Here is a 15,205-nt window from a genome sequence, read left to right on the forward strand (position 1 = left end):
ATACAGACGAACTGGAGGGCAACTCACTTTATTCACCTACTGTGGGTTTATGATGTAGCCTCATTAATGGATCTAGAGCTGATTTTTCCGTTTCATTATTACATGGCAGGTATTCAGCATTTAAACGATTTTACTATATTGTGTGTAGTCAATCCTCTGCTAATTGACATTCACATTGTTTCCAGTTTTTGCTTTAACCATCAATGCTGTGGTAAACATCTTGTATTCACGTAAGCATTTTTTTCCTGCAATTTTTTTTTTCTTTTCTTTTTTTTTTTTAAAGCAACGATACCCAGAGGTAAACTGCTGGCTTACAGGTGTGTGGTTTTCATTCTGAGTGAAGACTTGGCAGAATTCTTGATACCTAACAGGGCATAACTGGCATGTGACTGACTTCCTTCTTTCTTGGCAGGATGGAGACACGGGGTGCAGGAGAAGGAGCTTAGGCCTGAGAGTCAGCAAATCTCATACCAGACCTAGCCCTGCTCCTAACAGGCTGTGTGCTGTTAGACTTTCTCTTTCTCTCTCTGGGCCTTAGTTCCCTGACCTGTAAAATGAGGAGTTGGCCCAAATGCTCTCCCTCTAAATTTCCTCTTGGCTTTCTGGGTCCATGATGGGAGGGTCATACCTGAGGGGTTCCCAGCCGCTCTATCAGAGGGACGAGGTGGAGCGGGGCGTATTTGGCTTCCAGGCGTTTCATCCGGACCTCCAGACGCTCCCCCTCTGTAAAAAAAGTAGTAGGCAGAAAATGAGATGCAGGGCACATGTGGCGGTGGGGCGGGGGCGGGGAAGAGGTCTCAGACAACCACCTGGGGATGTATTTGTATTCCAGTACTTGGATGGAGCGTGTAGAACTGTTTTCCGTGGTTCTGGCAAGTGTGATCAAGATTCACTACAAGGAAAAATGTCCTTTTTTTTTTTTTTCCAAGGAAGTTCCCAGGCTAGGGATTGAATTGGAGCTGCAGCTGCTGGTCTATGCCACAGCAACGCCAGATCCGCGCCTCAAATGCAACCTATACTGCAGCTCACAGCAACGCTGGTTCCTTAACCCACTGATCAAGGCCAGGGATCGAACTGGCATCCTCATGGATTCTAGTCGGGTTTGTTACCGCTGAGCCACAAAGGGAACACCCGGAAAAATATTCTACTATCGCTGTCCCACAATAGAATCATCTACTTCGTAGAGTAGGGCGTTTCCCATCGCTTGAAGGAGATCAACCGACATAGACAGCAACATACTAGGGATGTTCTAGAAGGACCAAGGCCTCCAATTCTACCATTATGTGACAACTCCATAGATGCCCAAAGCTTCACCTTCTCCACTGCTAACTGCAGATCTTAATTTATTGGGATTAAGTCAGCATGAAGTTCAGATTCAAACTGGCTATTTAGCTGCTGCCAGTGGTTTCTTACCTTTGATGTAGACCCTAGGCAGGATGTTTTGGAAGGGTGCAGCATGGAGCAAATCACAGACTTCCTCCTGAGACTGCAAAGAGAGATGGAAGGAAAGAAAGAGATAGCCATTTTTAGTTTAAATCAGGTAGAATCTCATTACTAAAAGCTTGAATACTGGAGGCAGCCAGACCCGGGTTCAAATCCTAGCTCTTATGCTTAACTAGTTGAGGGATCTTATTTTTTTTTTCAAGGCCTCACCTGTGGCATATGGAAATTCCCAGGCTAGGGGTACCAGAGCGGCAGCTGCCGGACTATGCTATAGCCATGCAGAATCCGAGCTGCGTTCATGACCTACGCTGCAGCTTGCAGCAAGGCCAGATTCTTAACTCACTGAGTGAGGCCATGGATGGAACCTGTATCCTCACGGACACTATGTCAGGTTCTTAACCCACTGAGTCACAACAGAACCTCTAGCTGTGGGATCTTAAGCAAGTTACTTAACTTCTCTGAGCCTATTCATTTATCTGCAAAATGAAGATGAGAACAATACCTATTTTAATGGGTTGCTGTGAGGATTAAGTGAGAGAATGTGCAGCCTCAGGACAGAGTCTCTGCACATAATGAGCATGCAATACATTTTCACTGCAGTCTTATAAGGAGATTGTTGAAGAATTCAGTGGCAGTGGGATCAAATAGTGACGACAGGCCCAGACTGTATTCACCTGGTTGGCTGCGAGACCTATGGGCGCAAAGCAGGTCGCTGGACCAATTGTCCAATCCAGTAGTGCAGGGTGACTCTGGGTGAAGGGTTAGGTCTGGTCAGTTTTCTCCAGCCCAGACTCCACTAGGGTGAACCCAGACAGACAGGTTTTGGTGGGGGCTTGTTATGCATAAAAGTATACTTAAAAGCAAAATGGTTGGAGGGGAAAGTCTGGGGAGGACAGAGCTGGAAGATAGGGTCTAACAGGCTTCCTACGCCAGGACCAGCTCATGATGACTGATTGCAGAGCACAGAGTGGGGAGGGGGACCCAGACTAGACGAGCCGCTCTCCGTGCGTCTTGGTTTCTCCTCTTTAAACCGTGGGGTTTGAATTGGCTAAGATCCAGCTTTCATTCAACTCTTGGATTCTAAGATGCTCGGAAAAATCAGGATTGTGAGTTCCCTTGGCTTTCTCTGCCAGGCACAGGTGGAAGAGTCCCCACCTAGAAGTCAGGTAGGATAGCTGCTCGTGAAAGAAACCTCCAAACTCCTTTTAGTCCTTGAAGTGAGGATAACAGGAGGACACGTAAACTTTCTAGAGGGACCTGCCTGAGCTGAATGTAATCCTCAGTTCCTTAGGCAGAGGGGAAACGCCTTCACTTTCTTCATTAATCTGTTTCTCCCCAAACCAGGGAATCAAGTAACTTGACCTTTATTGCTATGTCTATGCTTAGATTCTCTGGTTCATCATGTAATCTGAAAACGTGGCTATTGATTATCCAGGCTATTCTTAAATTCATAAACATGGTAGATGATACTGATAGATTTTTGAATGATGACCAGCCCTGCATTTCTGGGATAAATCTCACTTGACTGTGATGCATTATCCTTCTTAAGTATTGTTGGATTTTATTTGCTAACACTTTGTTGAGAGTTTTTCCTCTTTATTCATTAGGGACATTGATTCACAGGATTCCTTTCAAACGTTTTTGGTGTTGGTATTAGGGTTATGCTGACCTTGTAAGGTCAGCTGGAAAGGGCTCCCCTCTCTTCTATTTTCTGGAAGAGATTACGCAGAATTGGTATTATTTCCTCCTTAGACGTTTGGAGGAATTCATAACTGAAACCATCTGTATCTGGAGTTTTATTAGAAGGTTTTCTTTTTTTTTTTTTTAAATAGGTACAAATTTCTTTTCTTTTTCTTTCTGATCTTTTTAGGGCTGCACCCAAGGCATATGAAGTTCCCAAGCTATGGGCTGAATTGCAGCTGCAGGTGCCGGCCTATGCCATAGCCATAGCCACAGCCACAGCCACTTGGGATCCAAGCCGAGTCTGCGACCTACACCATAGCTCATGGCAATGCCACTGAGCAAGGCCAAGGATCAAACCTGCATCCACATGGATACTACTCAGGTTTGTTTGCCGAGCCACGACAGGAACTCTGGTATACAATTTCTTTAGAAGATACAGGACTATTCAGGTTATGGATTTTTTTTTTTTCTTGAGTTTGAGGGGGGTGGGTTTGACAAAAAGACTTGATTCCTTTCATTGAAGTTTAACTTATGGGCATAGGGTTGTTTACAGTATGCCTCTTTTGTCCTTTTGATGTTGGTGGGATCTAAAGTGATGTAATTTGTGTCTTCTCTTTTTTATCCCCCCATGGTCAGTCTGGCTAGAGGTTTATCAATTTTATTGATTTTTTTCCCAAGAATCAGCTTTTAGTTTCATTTATATTTCCCTACAGTTTTTCCACTTTCAATGTCACTGATTGCTGTTCTGATCTTTATTATGTCTATTTCTGCTTGCTTTGGGTTTAATTTGCTTTTCTTCAATTTCTTATGGTGGAAGCCTAGATCACTGATTGAACACTTTACTCTTTTTTTTTCTTTTTACAGTTGCACCTGTGGCATATGGACGTTTCCAGGTTAGGGGTTGAACTGGAGCTGCAGCTGCAGGCCTACGCCACAGCAACACCAGATCTGAGCCACCTCTGCAACCTACAGAGCTTGTGGCAATGCTGGATCCTTAAATCACTGAGTGGGGCCAGGGATCAAACCCACATCCTCACAGACACTATGGTGGGTTCTTAACCCACTAGGCCACAATGGAAACTTCTCACTCCTTTTACATGTAACAGTCAGGCTATTCTTTGATGACTCCAGGAATCAAGAGCTCAGGACTTCTGGAGGCTGCCCAACTCACTTTTGAACTCTAGTGGTTAGTAAGTTTGATTTTGTATTAAGCCAAGGTGGCCTCCCAGTAGTTTCCATTCAAGATCCTTGTTCTTAAAGTAGGAAGATTGAGGATTCCAAAGATAGAGCTGTCAAGAAATCAACTTGGCTTCCCTCCTACTCTACCCCATCAAATAAACATCTTAAGCTCATCAGAAACAAAAAAGACCCTTGTTCTGCTCCCCCCTCAGAGTATCACTGAATGTGTCTTTCTAATCAGTATCTTCAGCCACCCTTCCATCTCTCTCCTCCTTTCAGGGCCTAGCCCCTCACAAGAGCTTTCAGTTCTCTGCATTTCCTGGAAGCAGGAGGCCCAATTCCACCACGCCATGGCAATGGCTCTGGCAGAGACTCCTACTGCTCTGTCACCAAGTTCAACGTCCTCGTACTACGTCATCTCTAATGTATTAGGCACTGTCCTCCCTCAGCTACTATGACAAAGACTTCTGCAGGCTTCCATCATTTTCAGATTCCCTTTTTTAATTCTTTTGCAGGTCTGACTTCTGTCCATCCTTTAAATGTTGTTTTGTCCCCCAAGTCTCACTTTGTTTCTCTTTTCTCCTCACTTTATTGTCTCAAGTTGGTCTCACTTGCTCCCATGATCACAAGCACTGCCCTTGATTCATCAACTCTGTACTTCCAGACAGACTTCTCTTTCAAGCTCCAGATTTGCAGATCTGCTTCTTTACTAGCTGTTTCCACAGCTCCACATTCCTAAAGCTGACCTTCTTCCCTTCTTCCCTGAGGTTCCTTTGCTCCCAGAGTGGCAGTCATCTCCTCATCTGCCCAAGCCTCAAACCTGGGGCTCATTTCCTCTCTCTTCTTCACATCCCACGACCAATAAGCCCTCATACATCTCTGATTCTCTTCCACACGGACCACAATACTATAAGAGTAGTAAGATCTTTAAGAGTAAAGATGCCATCTCTATTTTTGCCTGTTCTACCTAGTGCCTAGGACACTCAATAACTACTTGTTAATGAATGTATATTTGTTAGACCATATTGTTTTGGCCCTGCCTGCAGCATGCGGAAGTTCCCCAGTCACAGATTGAACCTGTACCACAGCAGTGACAATACCACATCTTTAACCCACTGCACCCCCAGGGAACTCCTGTACCATGTCTCTTAAATGAATTAATGAACTTATTTATCCACACGACTCCTCCCTAAGTAGGCATACTATTGGAAAACATCCATTCATCCAACAAACATTTATTGAGTACCAGGCAGTGTCCTAGGCTTTGTAGATATGATGTTGAACAAGTTAGACTAGCTTTGGGCACTCAGGTAATTTACACTGTAATTGATAGAGATAAAAAAAGTAAACAAATTCAAAAATTTCAGAGTGATAAAACACAACAGGCTACTAGGCTACAGAGTGACAAGGAGTGGGAAGGGACTGCTTGAGAGATGGTGTTAGGGAACATCTTTTTGAGGGGAAGAAATAGAATAAAGTGAAGGAGCCAGCCATAGAGATATGAGGTAAGAGCATTCCAGTGCAAAGGCCCTGGGGCAGGGAGTAAACTGGAGTAAAGTGACGCAAGGAATCATAATAGGGTCTAGGGCCCTAATGGTAGGGAAGGACCAGATCACATGGGGCCTTGAAGGCATGGTATGAAGTCCAGATTTTATTTTAATTGCGATGAGGAATTATTCAAGTATTCTGAGCAGAGGATTAGTACACACTGCCCTATTGCCAAGATTTCTGATCTTTCTTTTCTTCTAAAAATTTCAGTGGCTCCTAGAAATGTCCTATTACTAGAAAAGCTGCCCCTTGCATGAACCGTCGACTTTCTGTCTTGTCAGTGTGAACACAATTGACGTTAGAAGCCACCTTCGGGGATGGAGGTAGGGGCCTCTACAGTAAGACCAATGCTGCTGCTTTTTTCATTTTACTTGATGAGCTTCCACTTCAGATTTCCTTGGGGGAAACAGGAGAGTTCTGTCTACTCCCCTCTTCACCCTGTACCCCGACCCCGCAGTTTGCACACTGCAGGACCTGAGGTTCCTTGGGGGTGCCTGTACTCCTCCTGCTTCCTGTGTGTTCTCTGCCTTGTAACAACTGTCATTGGTTAATGAAGGTGAGGAAAGAGAGAAGGATGTGGTTTCCTCATAGAGGTGGGAAAGCAGGTGCCTGGCGGGTGGGATGAGCTATGCAGCCATGGGCATGATGAGATGGCTACAGGCCCTGCAGCACCTTCTCTGGAAGGTGTTTGTTGGGCATTTGTGAGCTGAGACCACTGCGACTGATAAAAAGGTCCTGTTCAGACCACACAACAGTCTGTGTCAGGGATCCAAACAGGCTTCCCTGTGGGCACCTATGCTGAGGCCGACACCCCTTCTGGTCTAGTCTCTATCCTAAAGGCTCAAACTTGGCCTTCCACTCTGCTAGGAACACAGCTGGACCCTGGCCTGGGATGGCCACCATGAGTGGGCTTCTTCCCTATTCCTCCTGGTTCTTTCTGCTCCAGCCATAGTAGCTTTGTCTTATTTGATGCATTCTTTGCACTCTCATCACTGAATTTTTGCCTTCTCTCTGGAAAGCTCCCTAACCTGTCTTTCTCCCATTCCCTTAGCTTAGTAAATTCCCACTCGTCTTTCAGATCTCAGCGCAAGCATCGTTCTTCCAGAAGACTTCTTCAACCCCTTCAACACCTCCCTGCCCGTGCAGGTTCCGTGGTTAGGTTTCTTCAAAGAACCAAGCAGTTGTCCTTTCCAGAATCCGAACTCAAGCTCACATGTGACTATTTGATTACTATCTACCTCCCCCTACTGGAATGTAACCTTCAGGAAGGTAGGGATAATATGGTTTATTTTTGACCATGTTTTATTCCCAACAGTCAGCACAGTGCCTGGCAGACAGCAAATGCTCACTGATCATGTGGAATAAAAGTTGAAGGTCTGTGGCATGTACGGAAACTGAGACTTTGGGCAGAATCTTTCCTACTTTGGGTTTTCTTGCATAGATGTTCCCCTTATCACTAAGGGAAGTCGTTTCTCCTCGATGTTGTTGATTTCCCTGCATGGACACCATGTGAAATATTTCTAAGAAACGGTCCATGGAGCAGGGTTTTCAGGTGTTTTTTTATTTTCTAGTGCTCTTTCTCCCGTTTTTTCCCAACTTGTATGTATTTACTAAATTTTCTACAAAAAATTAACCCTGTAAAAACTCTGAATTCTTAACTTTAAAGGAAGGATCTTTTAGGTTTCTTCCTTTTGGGGTCTTGACGCTGGAATCAGAGGGAAGGAAAGAAAATCCTAGCGTGACGCTTGGTTCAGGAAGGAACAAGGTTTGCATGGGATTAATAATATTAGTAAATACTATTTGCTTTTGTTTTGTCTTGAGGCTACACTTAAAGACGGATCACAGATGCAGAATGAAGTACAAATGTAACAAAACATACAGCTGTGATGATATGAAAGTAAAAGCAGAGCTGACAGGAGGAAGAAGGTGAAGTGTCGGCAGCGCAAGTTAGGAGTACCAATTTCTCCATCTTTCACGGAAAGAGTCAAGGTATTAAATGATGTTACCAAAAAAGGCAATAGAGAGGTATGCCTATCAACTTCAATGACAAGGAAAAACAGTGGAAGTAATGCATAATACAATCGAATATTGAGAGGGCAAGAGGGGAGAGATATGAGGAGCTAAAATCTCATCTTTCTAGCTAGGGAGTCACTAAGGATGTTTCAAGTTGCTAATTAAGGAAGGGACATCATTAAGAAACCATATTATTAAGCACTATGGACATAACGACTAGAAGAACTAGAAACAGAAATGACTAAAGCAGGCTGCCCTGGGGATTGGGGTCCAATGGGGAGAGATGCAGTGGAGCCAAGAATGATATTTTCCATCATAAGCTCGTCTGTATTATTTATCACGTGCAATTAGGAACAATTTAAATGAAACAAAATGAAGAGGTTGGATTAAATGGTCTCCACGGGTCCTTCTCTAGGCTCTGTGCCAGGTGCTTTATTGTCTGCCTGATGCCTCTGAACATTCTGTGACATGAGTCTTATGATTGCTTCCTATGTGTGGGGATGCTGAGACTCTTGGGAAGATGGAGTGTCCCAACCAGGTCCACACGGCAATCAGGAAGCAGTAGGGCTGACACTGAGACCCAGGGCCGCCTCATCTCCACACTCACTGCTTTTCCATAGCAGCCCATGCAGTCAAAACCTTGAGAAGCTTGAAATTGGCGCCCCCCCCATCATACATACACTTCACGAAAAACATATTCTGATTATTAAAAACAGAAACAGGAGGAAATTACTTAAAAATCTCCATACCTGACAAACTGTTTAGCCTCACTCATATCTGATTGGACCACATCATGTGTTGTTTTCTGGCCAGAGAAACTAACATTCTTTCAACAAAAAAGTGTGACAAGTATATGCAGTTCGAAGAAGAATGAAAGGAGTATTGTGTCATCTTCTTGCTGAAGCAACAGGAAATTACTGAAATCTTTGTTCTCTAAACTCCGGAGGTAACCTCCATCCTGAATTTGTGTAAATAATTTCTTCATGGGTAACTCATTTTTGAAGTTCTACTCATGTGATTTCAGGTAAATAACTGGACTACTCATGTGGCCAACACATTCCTATAAATTCCTTCTTCCCCCAATGCTCCCAAACCACAGTTCTCCACTCTTGCTTATCCATCCTGCAAAGCCCCATTCGAGTTCCACCATCTAGGAGTCTTCCAAGTCCCTTCCATCTGCACTAGTTTTCTTGTTCAAAACGGATCAGATACACACTCCTGTATAAAACAAATGACAAGAATCTACTATAGAGCACAGGAAAATCGACTCAATAGTTTGTAATAATCTATATGGGAAAAAAGAACAGATATATTTATGTGACTGATTCACTTTGCTGTACACCTGAAACGAATACATTCTAAGTCAACTCTACTCCAATAAAATTAAATAAATAAAAATATCCAAATAAAACTGCTCAGAGCCGTTACTCATTCAGGTCCTCCACCATGGTTTCCACAGGCTGAGCTCTCTAATTCAGGCCCAGCCCAGGGTGATCCTGAAGCCAATCAGAGTGGCATTTCATATCCCATGCACACACTCAGAGTCTTCTTGGAGGGACCAGCCATACTCAGGATCTGCATTTTACCTCATATGAAAGGCCAAGAGGAATATAGAGAACAGGGGTGTGATATTATCTAGAGACCAAACAAGGAAGGGCCAGATTCTCAACATTCTCATTCTGACCTGGACATAGCCTGAGCAGAAACAAAGTCATTCATTCATTCCAACATTCGGCCAATAAGAGGCATCTATCACCCACGAGCCTCTCTGCAAGGTGCTGGACATACAACAGTAAGTGAGGCAGGCCTAATGCGTGGTCCTCATCAAGATGATGAGGAAAACAAGATGGGGAGTTCCCGTCGTGGCGCAGTGGGTAACGAATCCGACTAGGAACCATGAGGTTGCGGGTTCGGTCCCTGAGCTTGCTCAGTGGGTTACTGATCCGGCGTTGCCGTGAGCTGTGGTGTAGGTTGCAGACGCGGCTCGGATCCTGCGTTGCTGTGGCTCTGGCGTAGGCTGGTGGCTCCAGCTCCGATTCAACCCCTAGCCTGGGAACCTCCATATGCCGCGGGAGCGGCCCAAGAAATAGCAAAAAAAAAAAAAAAAAAAAAAGAAAAGAAAACAAGATGGGCAGTTCTAGTAAGTGCTACAGTTGGGGCTCGCAGGGGAGCTATGGGAATGTGCAACAGGAATAACCAATCCAGACTGCTGGGGAGGATGAAGGGAAAGACTCTCTGGAGAAGAAGATGCTACACTGACACCTGAACCAACACTAAGTGTTGCACAGGTGAGGGTAAACAGCACCTGCAAAAGGTCCATAAGCAAGAGGGACCACGCTGGGGGCAGGGGCTGAGAGCTGACTAAGACTGAAGCTTTCTGTGCTGGGGGAAGGTGGCATGAGAAGGGGAAGGAGGGGTGAGCACAAAGCAGGGCAGGAGGATCTCGTAAGCCTTGCGTAGGTGTCTGGATGCCATCCTGATGTTTCAATCAAGGAAATGCGAGGATCCCATCTGTAGTTTCATCTTTTTGGGTGCAAGAGAGAAAAATCACATTGGAGGAGGGCAAAGGAGGTGTTAGAATAGGTCAAGCAAGAGATGGCAAGGCTGGAGTCGTGGCAAAGGAGATAGAAAAGGGGGAGCAGATACCAGAGACCCAACGACAGCTGGATGAGAGAGCAGAGGCGGAGAGATGACCTCCATGCTGAGCTGTTCAGAGGGTCAGAAGGCACAGCGAGCTGAGACCAGATCAGGGCAAAGTGAATTTCTGTGGACATCAAAGAGAAGATGTCTAAAAGGCAGCTAGACATAGAGTCTGGGTTCCTGCAGAGTCTGGGGAGTGAATCCAGACTTGGAAATGATTTAATTATAAGGCACTGCACATCCTTTCGGATATAAGCAGGGTGTAAGTAAATATAGTAGTACTTTTTTTTATAATAAAGAAATGTGCGATAAGCTGTAGCTGAGACCTCCCAGGAGTCACCTGCTGACCTCCTAGGCTTGGTCTGACCTGTGACTTAGCTGACCTGGTCACTGCACCTACAGGACAACCATCTTTTCCAAAACCCACCTTACCCTGCTCTTTCATTCCACTCTACTTGCTGAGTTTTACAGCCCTGGATGAACAGAGATCTCTCCTGAGAGAGACAGAGGCTGAAGGTTCCATGTGCCTGTAGCAAGGTTCAAGTTGGAAACACTGATTTTCACATCTTTTGTGTGTGTGTGTGTGTGTGTGTGAGAGCGAGCTTTTTAGGACTACTTGTGTGGCATGTGGAAGTTCCCAGGCTAAGGGTCAAAGTGGAGCTGCTGCTACCAGCCTACACCACAGCTCACAGCAATGCTGGATCCTTAACCCACTGAGTGAGGTCATGGATCGAACGTGCATCCTCATGGATACTAGTGGGGTCATCGGGCTCGTTACCACTGAGCCACAAAGGGAACTCCTGACTTTCAAATTCTAAGTGACCAATCAGACCCAGCTGAGTGGCAAACAGCCTCACCACCTGAGTTTTCCTTACTCATCATGAAGCCCAGTGGACCCTGCCACCCAGAATACATCTTCAGAACCACTGGACTGCACACGCAAAACACGGGGTGTTAGGAGGGAGAGGCTGGGCCTGCAATGTGGCCAATGCAACAGCAAAGGACCCCAGGGAACTACGTTCTTTGCTAATCACTGGGATGTGTAAACAGCAAATTCCTGGACTGGGGGAAAAAGTGGAATTGAGCCTGAGTGTTAAGTGGAACAGAGACCTAGCACAGTTTTCCTTCCTTCATGTTGCCTTGAAATGGAAACAGCGTACTGGTTAACAATATCCCCTTGGCGTCCTCTGCCTCGTTGTACTCCCTTGCTCTACGGGACTGTCTATCTCACGAAGAGAAGTGGGAATTTCAGCCGCCTCCCAGATACCAAAGCAGGACAAACTGTAACGCTAGAAGGTTAAGGACAACTGGGCAATTTCCAGGGATGCCAGACCACTCTGCTTTCTTTGGGAGATAAGGATGTGTTTATTTGAGGGGAGGGGGAAGGGGTCTCCAGCAGAGATGACAAAAAGGGATCAATCCAGGGCTGCTGTGAGCAGATTATGCATGTAGTGTACTGCCTGAGGGGATCCTGTCCTGGGGGAGGCGGGTAACATATCGCAGACCTCAGAGATACATTCTTTACGATGATTGTTCTATAAAAATAAGTATTTATGATAATATTTCAAAAGGAGGTGGAACATCTTGAGAAAGGACACCTTTTCATGGTTTGCCCAAAGGCAGCATATGTAGCAGGGATGGTCCTGGGGTCCCCTCATGCACCAACCATGATCGAGAGGCAGGGGTTGCTTCTAGAGAGGATTCTGACATCGCCCTTGGGCTCAGCCGGGAGCATCATTAATGTCAGCCTTGGGCTTGAACAGTGGCAGTGGCATTTAAGCTACGCACGCGTTGTCCTTGATTTCCAAGAACCATCATCCCCAACATTTTAATCACTTCACCTGTGTTACTGGACATTTGTCGTCTTCTTCTGGAAGTGCACCCAATACTTAATTCAGCCTCTGGGAAAAGGATATCTTTTGAAAAACTATTAATTTAGTGGACATGTTTTTTCCCCCAGGTATATTCAGATATAATTTATATATTATATTCTAAGCTTAAGGTATATAGCGTGATGACTGATACGCATATCGTGAAATGACTGCCACAATAGGTTATGTAATGCATTCTTCACCCCACACAATTACCATTTTTGTTGTGACTGTGGTCGTGAGAACATTTAAGATCTACTCTCCTAGCAGCTCTCCAGTACACAATATAGTATTGTTAACCACAGCCCCCACGGCAATGCCTTCGATCCCAGATATATTTTTAAGGTTGTCTTCTAGCCCCTTTCTTTCTGGCTATTTTTGAAAAAATAGAAAATGGAAATAAATAATACACTTTTTTTCTATAAAAGGAAAAATGTATAATCCCATCATCCAGAGGTCATCACCGATAATCTTTTGGGGCTTATCCTACCAGGTTTTTCCATGCATTAAACATCTAGGCATATATTTTATTTATTTATTTTTATTGTGTTTCTAGGGCTGCACCCGTGGCATTTGGAGGCTTCCAGGCTAGGGGTCAAATCGGAGCTGTAGCCGTCGGCCTACACCGGAGCCACAGCAACTTGGGATCCAAGCTGTGTCTATGACTTATACCACAGCTCATGGCAACGCTGGATCCTTAACCCACTGAATGAGGCCAAGGATCGAACCCACATCCTCATGGTTGCTACTTGGGTTCGTTAACCACTGAGCCATAACGGGAACTCCCTAAGCATATATTTTAAAATAAGAATGGCATATACAATATTGTTCTTCTGTAATCTACTTGTATCAGAGTATTCTATTAACATCTCCTCAGGTATAGTCCAGTTTCTACGTCACAGTCCAGAGTTTTGACTTCAGTGATTTTCCCTCCCTCCCTCCCACTGACCTGGAGCAGGTCTTTTAGTTTCTCTTTCCTGAGTGATCTTCCTATTCCTCAAAATTATTTGATAAATGAGTACACCAAAGTTCTGGCTCTCACAGCATCATCTTTCTTACAATCAGTCTCAGCAGATTCTGTTATTTTAGTGGGGTTTCTAGAGATTATATAACATTTCAAATTGACAAAGTTCCTAGTAGGAGAATTACAGACATTGGGATAAGAAACCAGAAGAGATGCTCTTTTGGGGGGATGCTCTTGGTGCCCCCTGAATTTTAACACCAAGAGGGTACATGCCAGCAAGCATCAGAGTAGACACCAAGGAAAGTAAGATTTGGCCATGGTCCTGATACAGACTTTCAGGGCCCCTCAGATTCTGCATCTCTAGCCTGACATCTCTGGCCATGTGATTGAACTGTGGAGGAAGAGATGGGTAATAAGAGACAGGGTTCGGGGAGCAGGCATGGATGAATTCTCTGGGCATCACAGGTCAAAGCTTGGAGTTCGAATTTTAAGTACTATGAGAAGCCACCTGTCAGTTTTAAGCAGGAGAGGCATGTTCTGATTTACAGTGATGATGTTTTTGCTGCTACATAGGCCAATCAGCTCTTTTTATCCCCTAATGTGTTACCTCCTAGCAAATTTCACCCTGAGCAAGAATGCAAAGGCAGTGACTCTCAAAGAAAACATTTCTCTTTTTTTCTTTTTTGGCTGTACCTTCAGTACATGGAAGTTCGTGGGCTAAGGATCGAATCTGAGCCACAGCTGCAGCAATGCTGGATTTTGAACCCACTGTGCTGGGTCGGGGATTGAATCTGTGCTGCTACAGACACCACCACATCCTTAACCCACTGCACCGCAGCGGGGACTCCCGGAAACATTTCTCTTAAACCAAGCACAGGGAGAAGGCACTGTTATTTTCTTTCCTTTAAAAGATCCAGAAGCAGAGGGAAAGTCTCCCCACCCACCAGGTCCCCTGGGAAGAGGGCAGCCAACAGCAGTGTCCTGAGTGCTCCCCGCCAGGCGCTCACAAACCTGAGTGGCCTCCTAATTTGGACTGGCTGGCTTCCCCAGCTTTGCCTTTTCATGATCCCGAACTCCTATTTCCTGCTCACAAATCAAACAGATGGGCAGCCTGAGAGTCGTGGCTGAGTTCCGCACTAGCAGATGCCTCTATCAATTAAAAAAATGAGGTCAGAGGTAGCTCTGGGGCACATGTTACCAAGAATAAATCTCACCAACTAGCGGAAGGAGCTGAAAAACAACAACAACCGTCATAACTTTTCTTCCTCCTTACACACCATGACCTTGTCTGCTCGGTGACCCTTATTCTTTCCAGATTGCATGATGCAGTTTCCTTTACACCCTCAAGTCTGTGTTATGAAAAATGTTAAATACACAAAGCATTTGAAAGAACAATGAACACCTCCATAGTCTCAATGTAGCGTCGCAGTGAACGTTGTGCCCTATCTGCTTTGGGATGCTCTCAGATTTAGTGAATGATGTGCAAGTCTGCTGAAGCCACTGCATCACTCAGCAATACACACTTCAGCACGCAACTCCTGCAAAAGAGGACATCTTCCTACGTAACCTCAGTATTGCGATCACCTACACTACACTAACATTTTCTTAGTTTTTCCTAAGGTATTCCCCCCCCCCTTTTTATTTTAAGCCCACACCTACAGCCTATGCAAGTTCTCAGGCCAGGGATCGAATCCAAATCAGAGCCACATCTTTAACCCCCTGTGCTGGGCCACAGATCCAACTGGCAACGTCACAGAGACAAGCCAGATCGTGAATCTACTGTACTATAGCAGGAGCTCCTAGGCTCTGGCTCTGGGTGGAAAAACTCTGAATCAGTTTTAGTTGACGCTCTAAATAGTATTTC

The 15,205-nt window shown here is 45.0% G+C and overlaps 1 protein-coding gene across 5 annotated transcripts in view; it reads right to left on the reverse strand.

Moving 5' to 3' along the window:
* The window catches only part of CYFIP2 (cytoplasmic FMR1 interacting protein 2), a 148,993-nt gene that overhangs the window by 15,190 nt on the left and 118,598 nt on the right, over nucleotides 1-15,205 (reverse strand). For all 5 annotated transcript variants that reach the window (XM_021076694.1, XM_021076692.1, XM_021076696.1 and 2 more), the window contains 2 exons: nucleotides 1,414-1,486; nucleotides 629-723 (listed from right to left, as the gene is read on the reverse strand). In XM_021076694.1, coding sequence (XP_020932353.1) covers nucleotides 629-723; nucleotides 1,414-1,486 — 168 coding nt within the window. The remainder of the gene's footprint in view (nucleotides 1-628; nucleotides 724-1,413; nucleotides 1,487-15,205) is intronic.

The sequence above is a fragment of the Sus scrofa genome, chromosome 16 (genome assembly GCF_000003025.6).
Source record: "Sus scrofa isolate TJ Tabasco breed Duroc chromosome 16, Sscrofa11.1, whole genome shotgun sequence".
NCBI classification, from domain to species: domain Eukaryota; kingdom Metazoa; phylum Chordata; class Mammalia; order Artiodactyla; family Suidae; genus Sus; species Sus scrofa.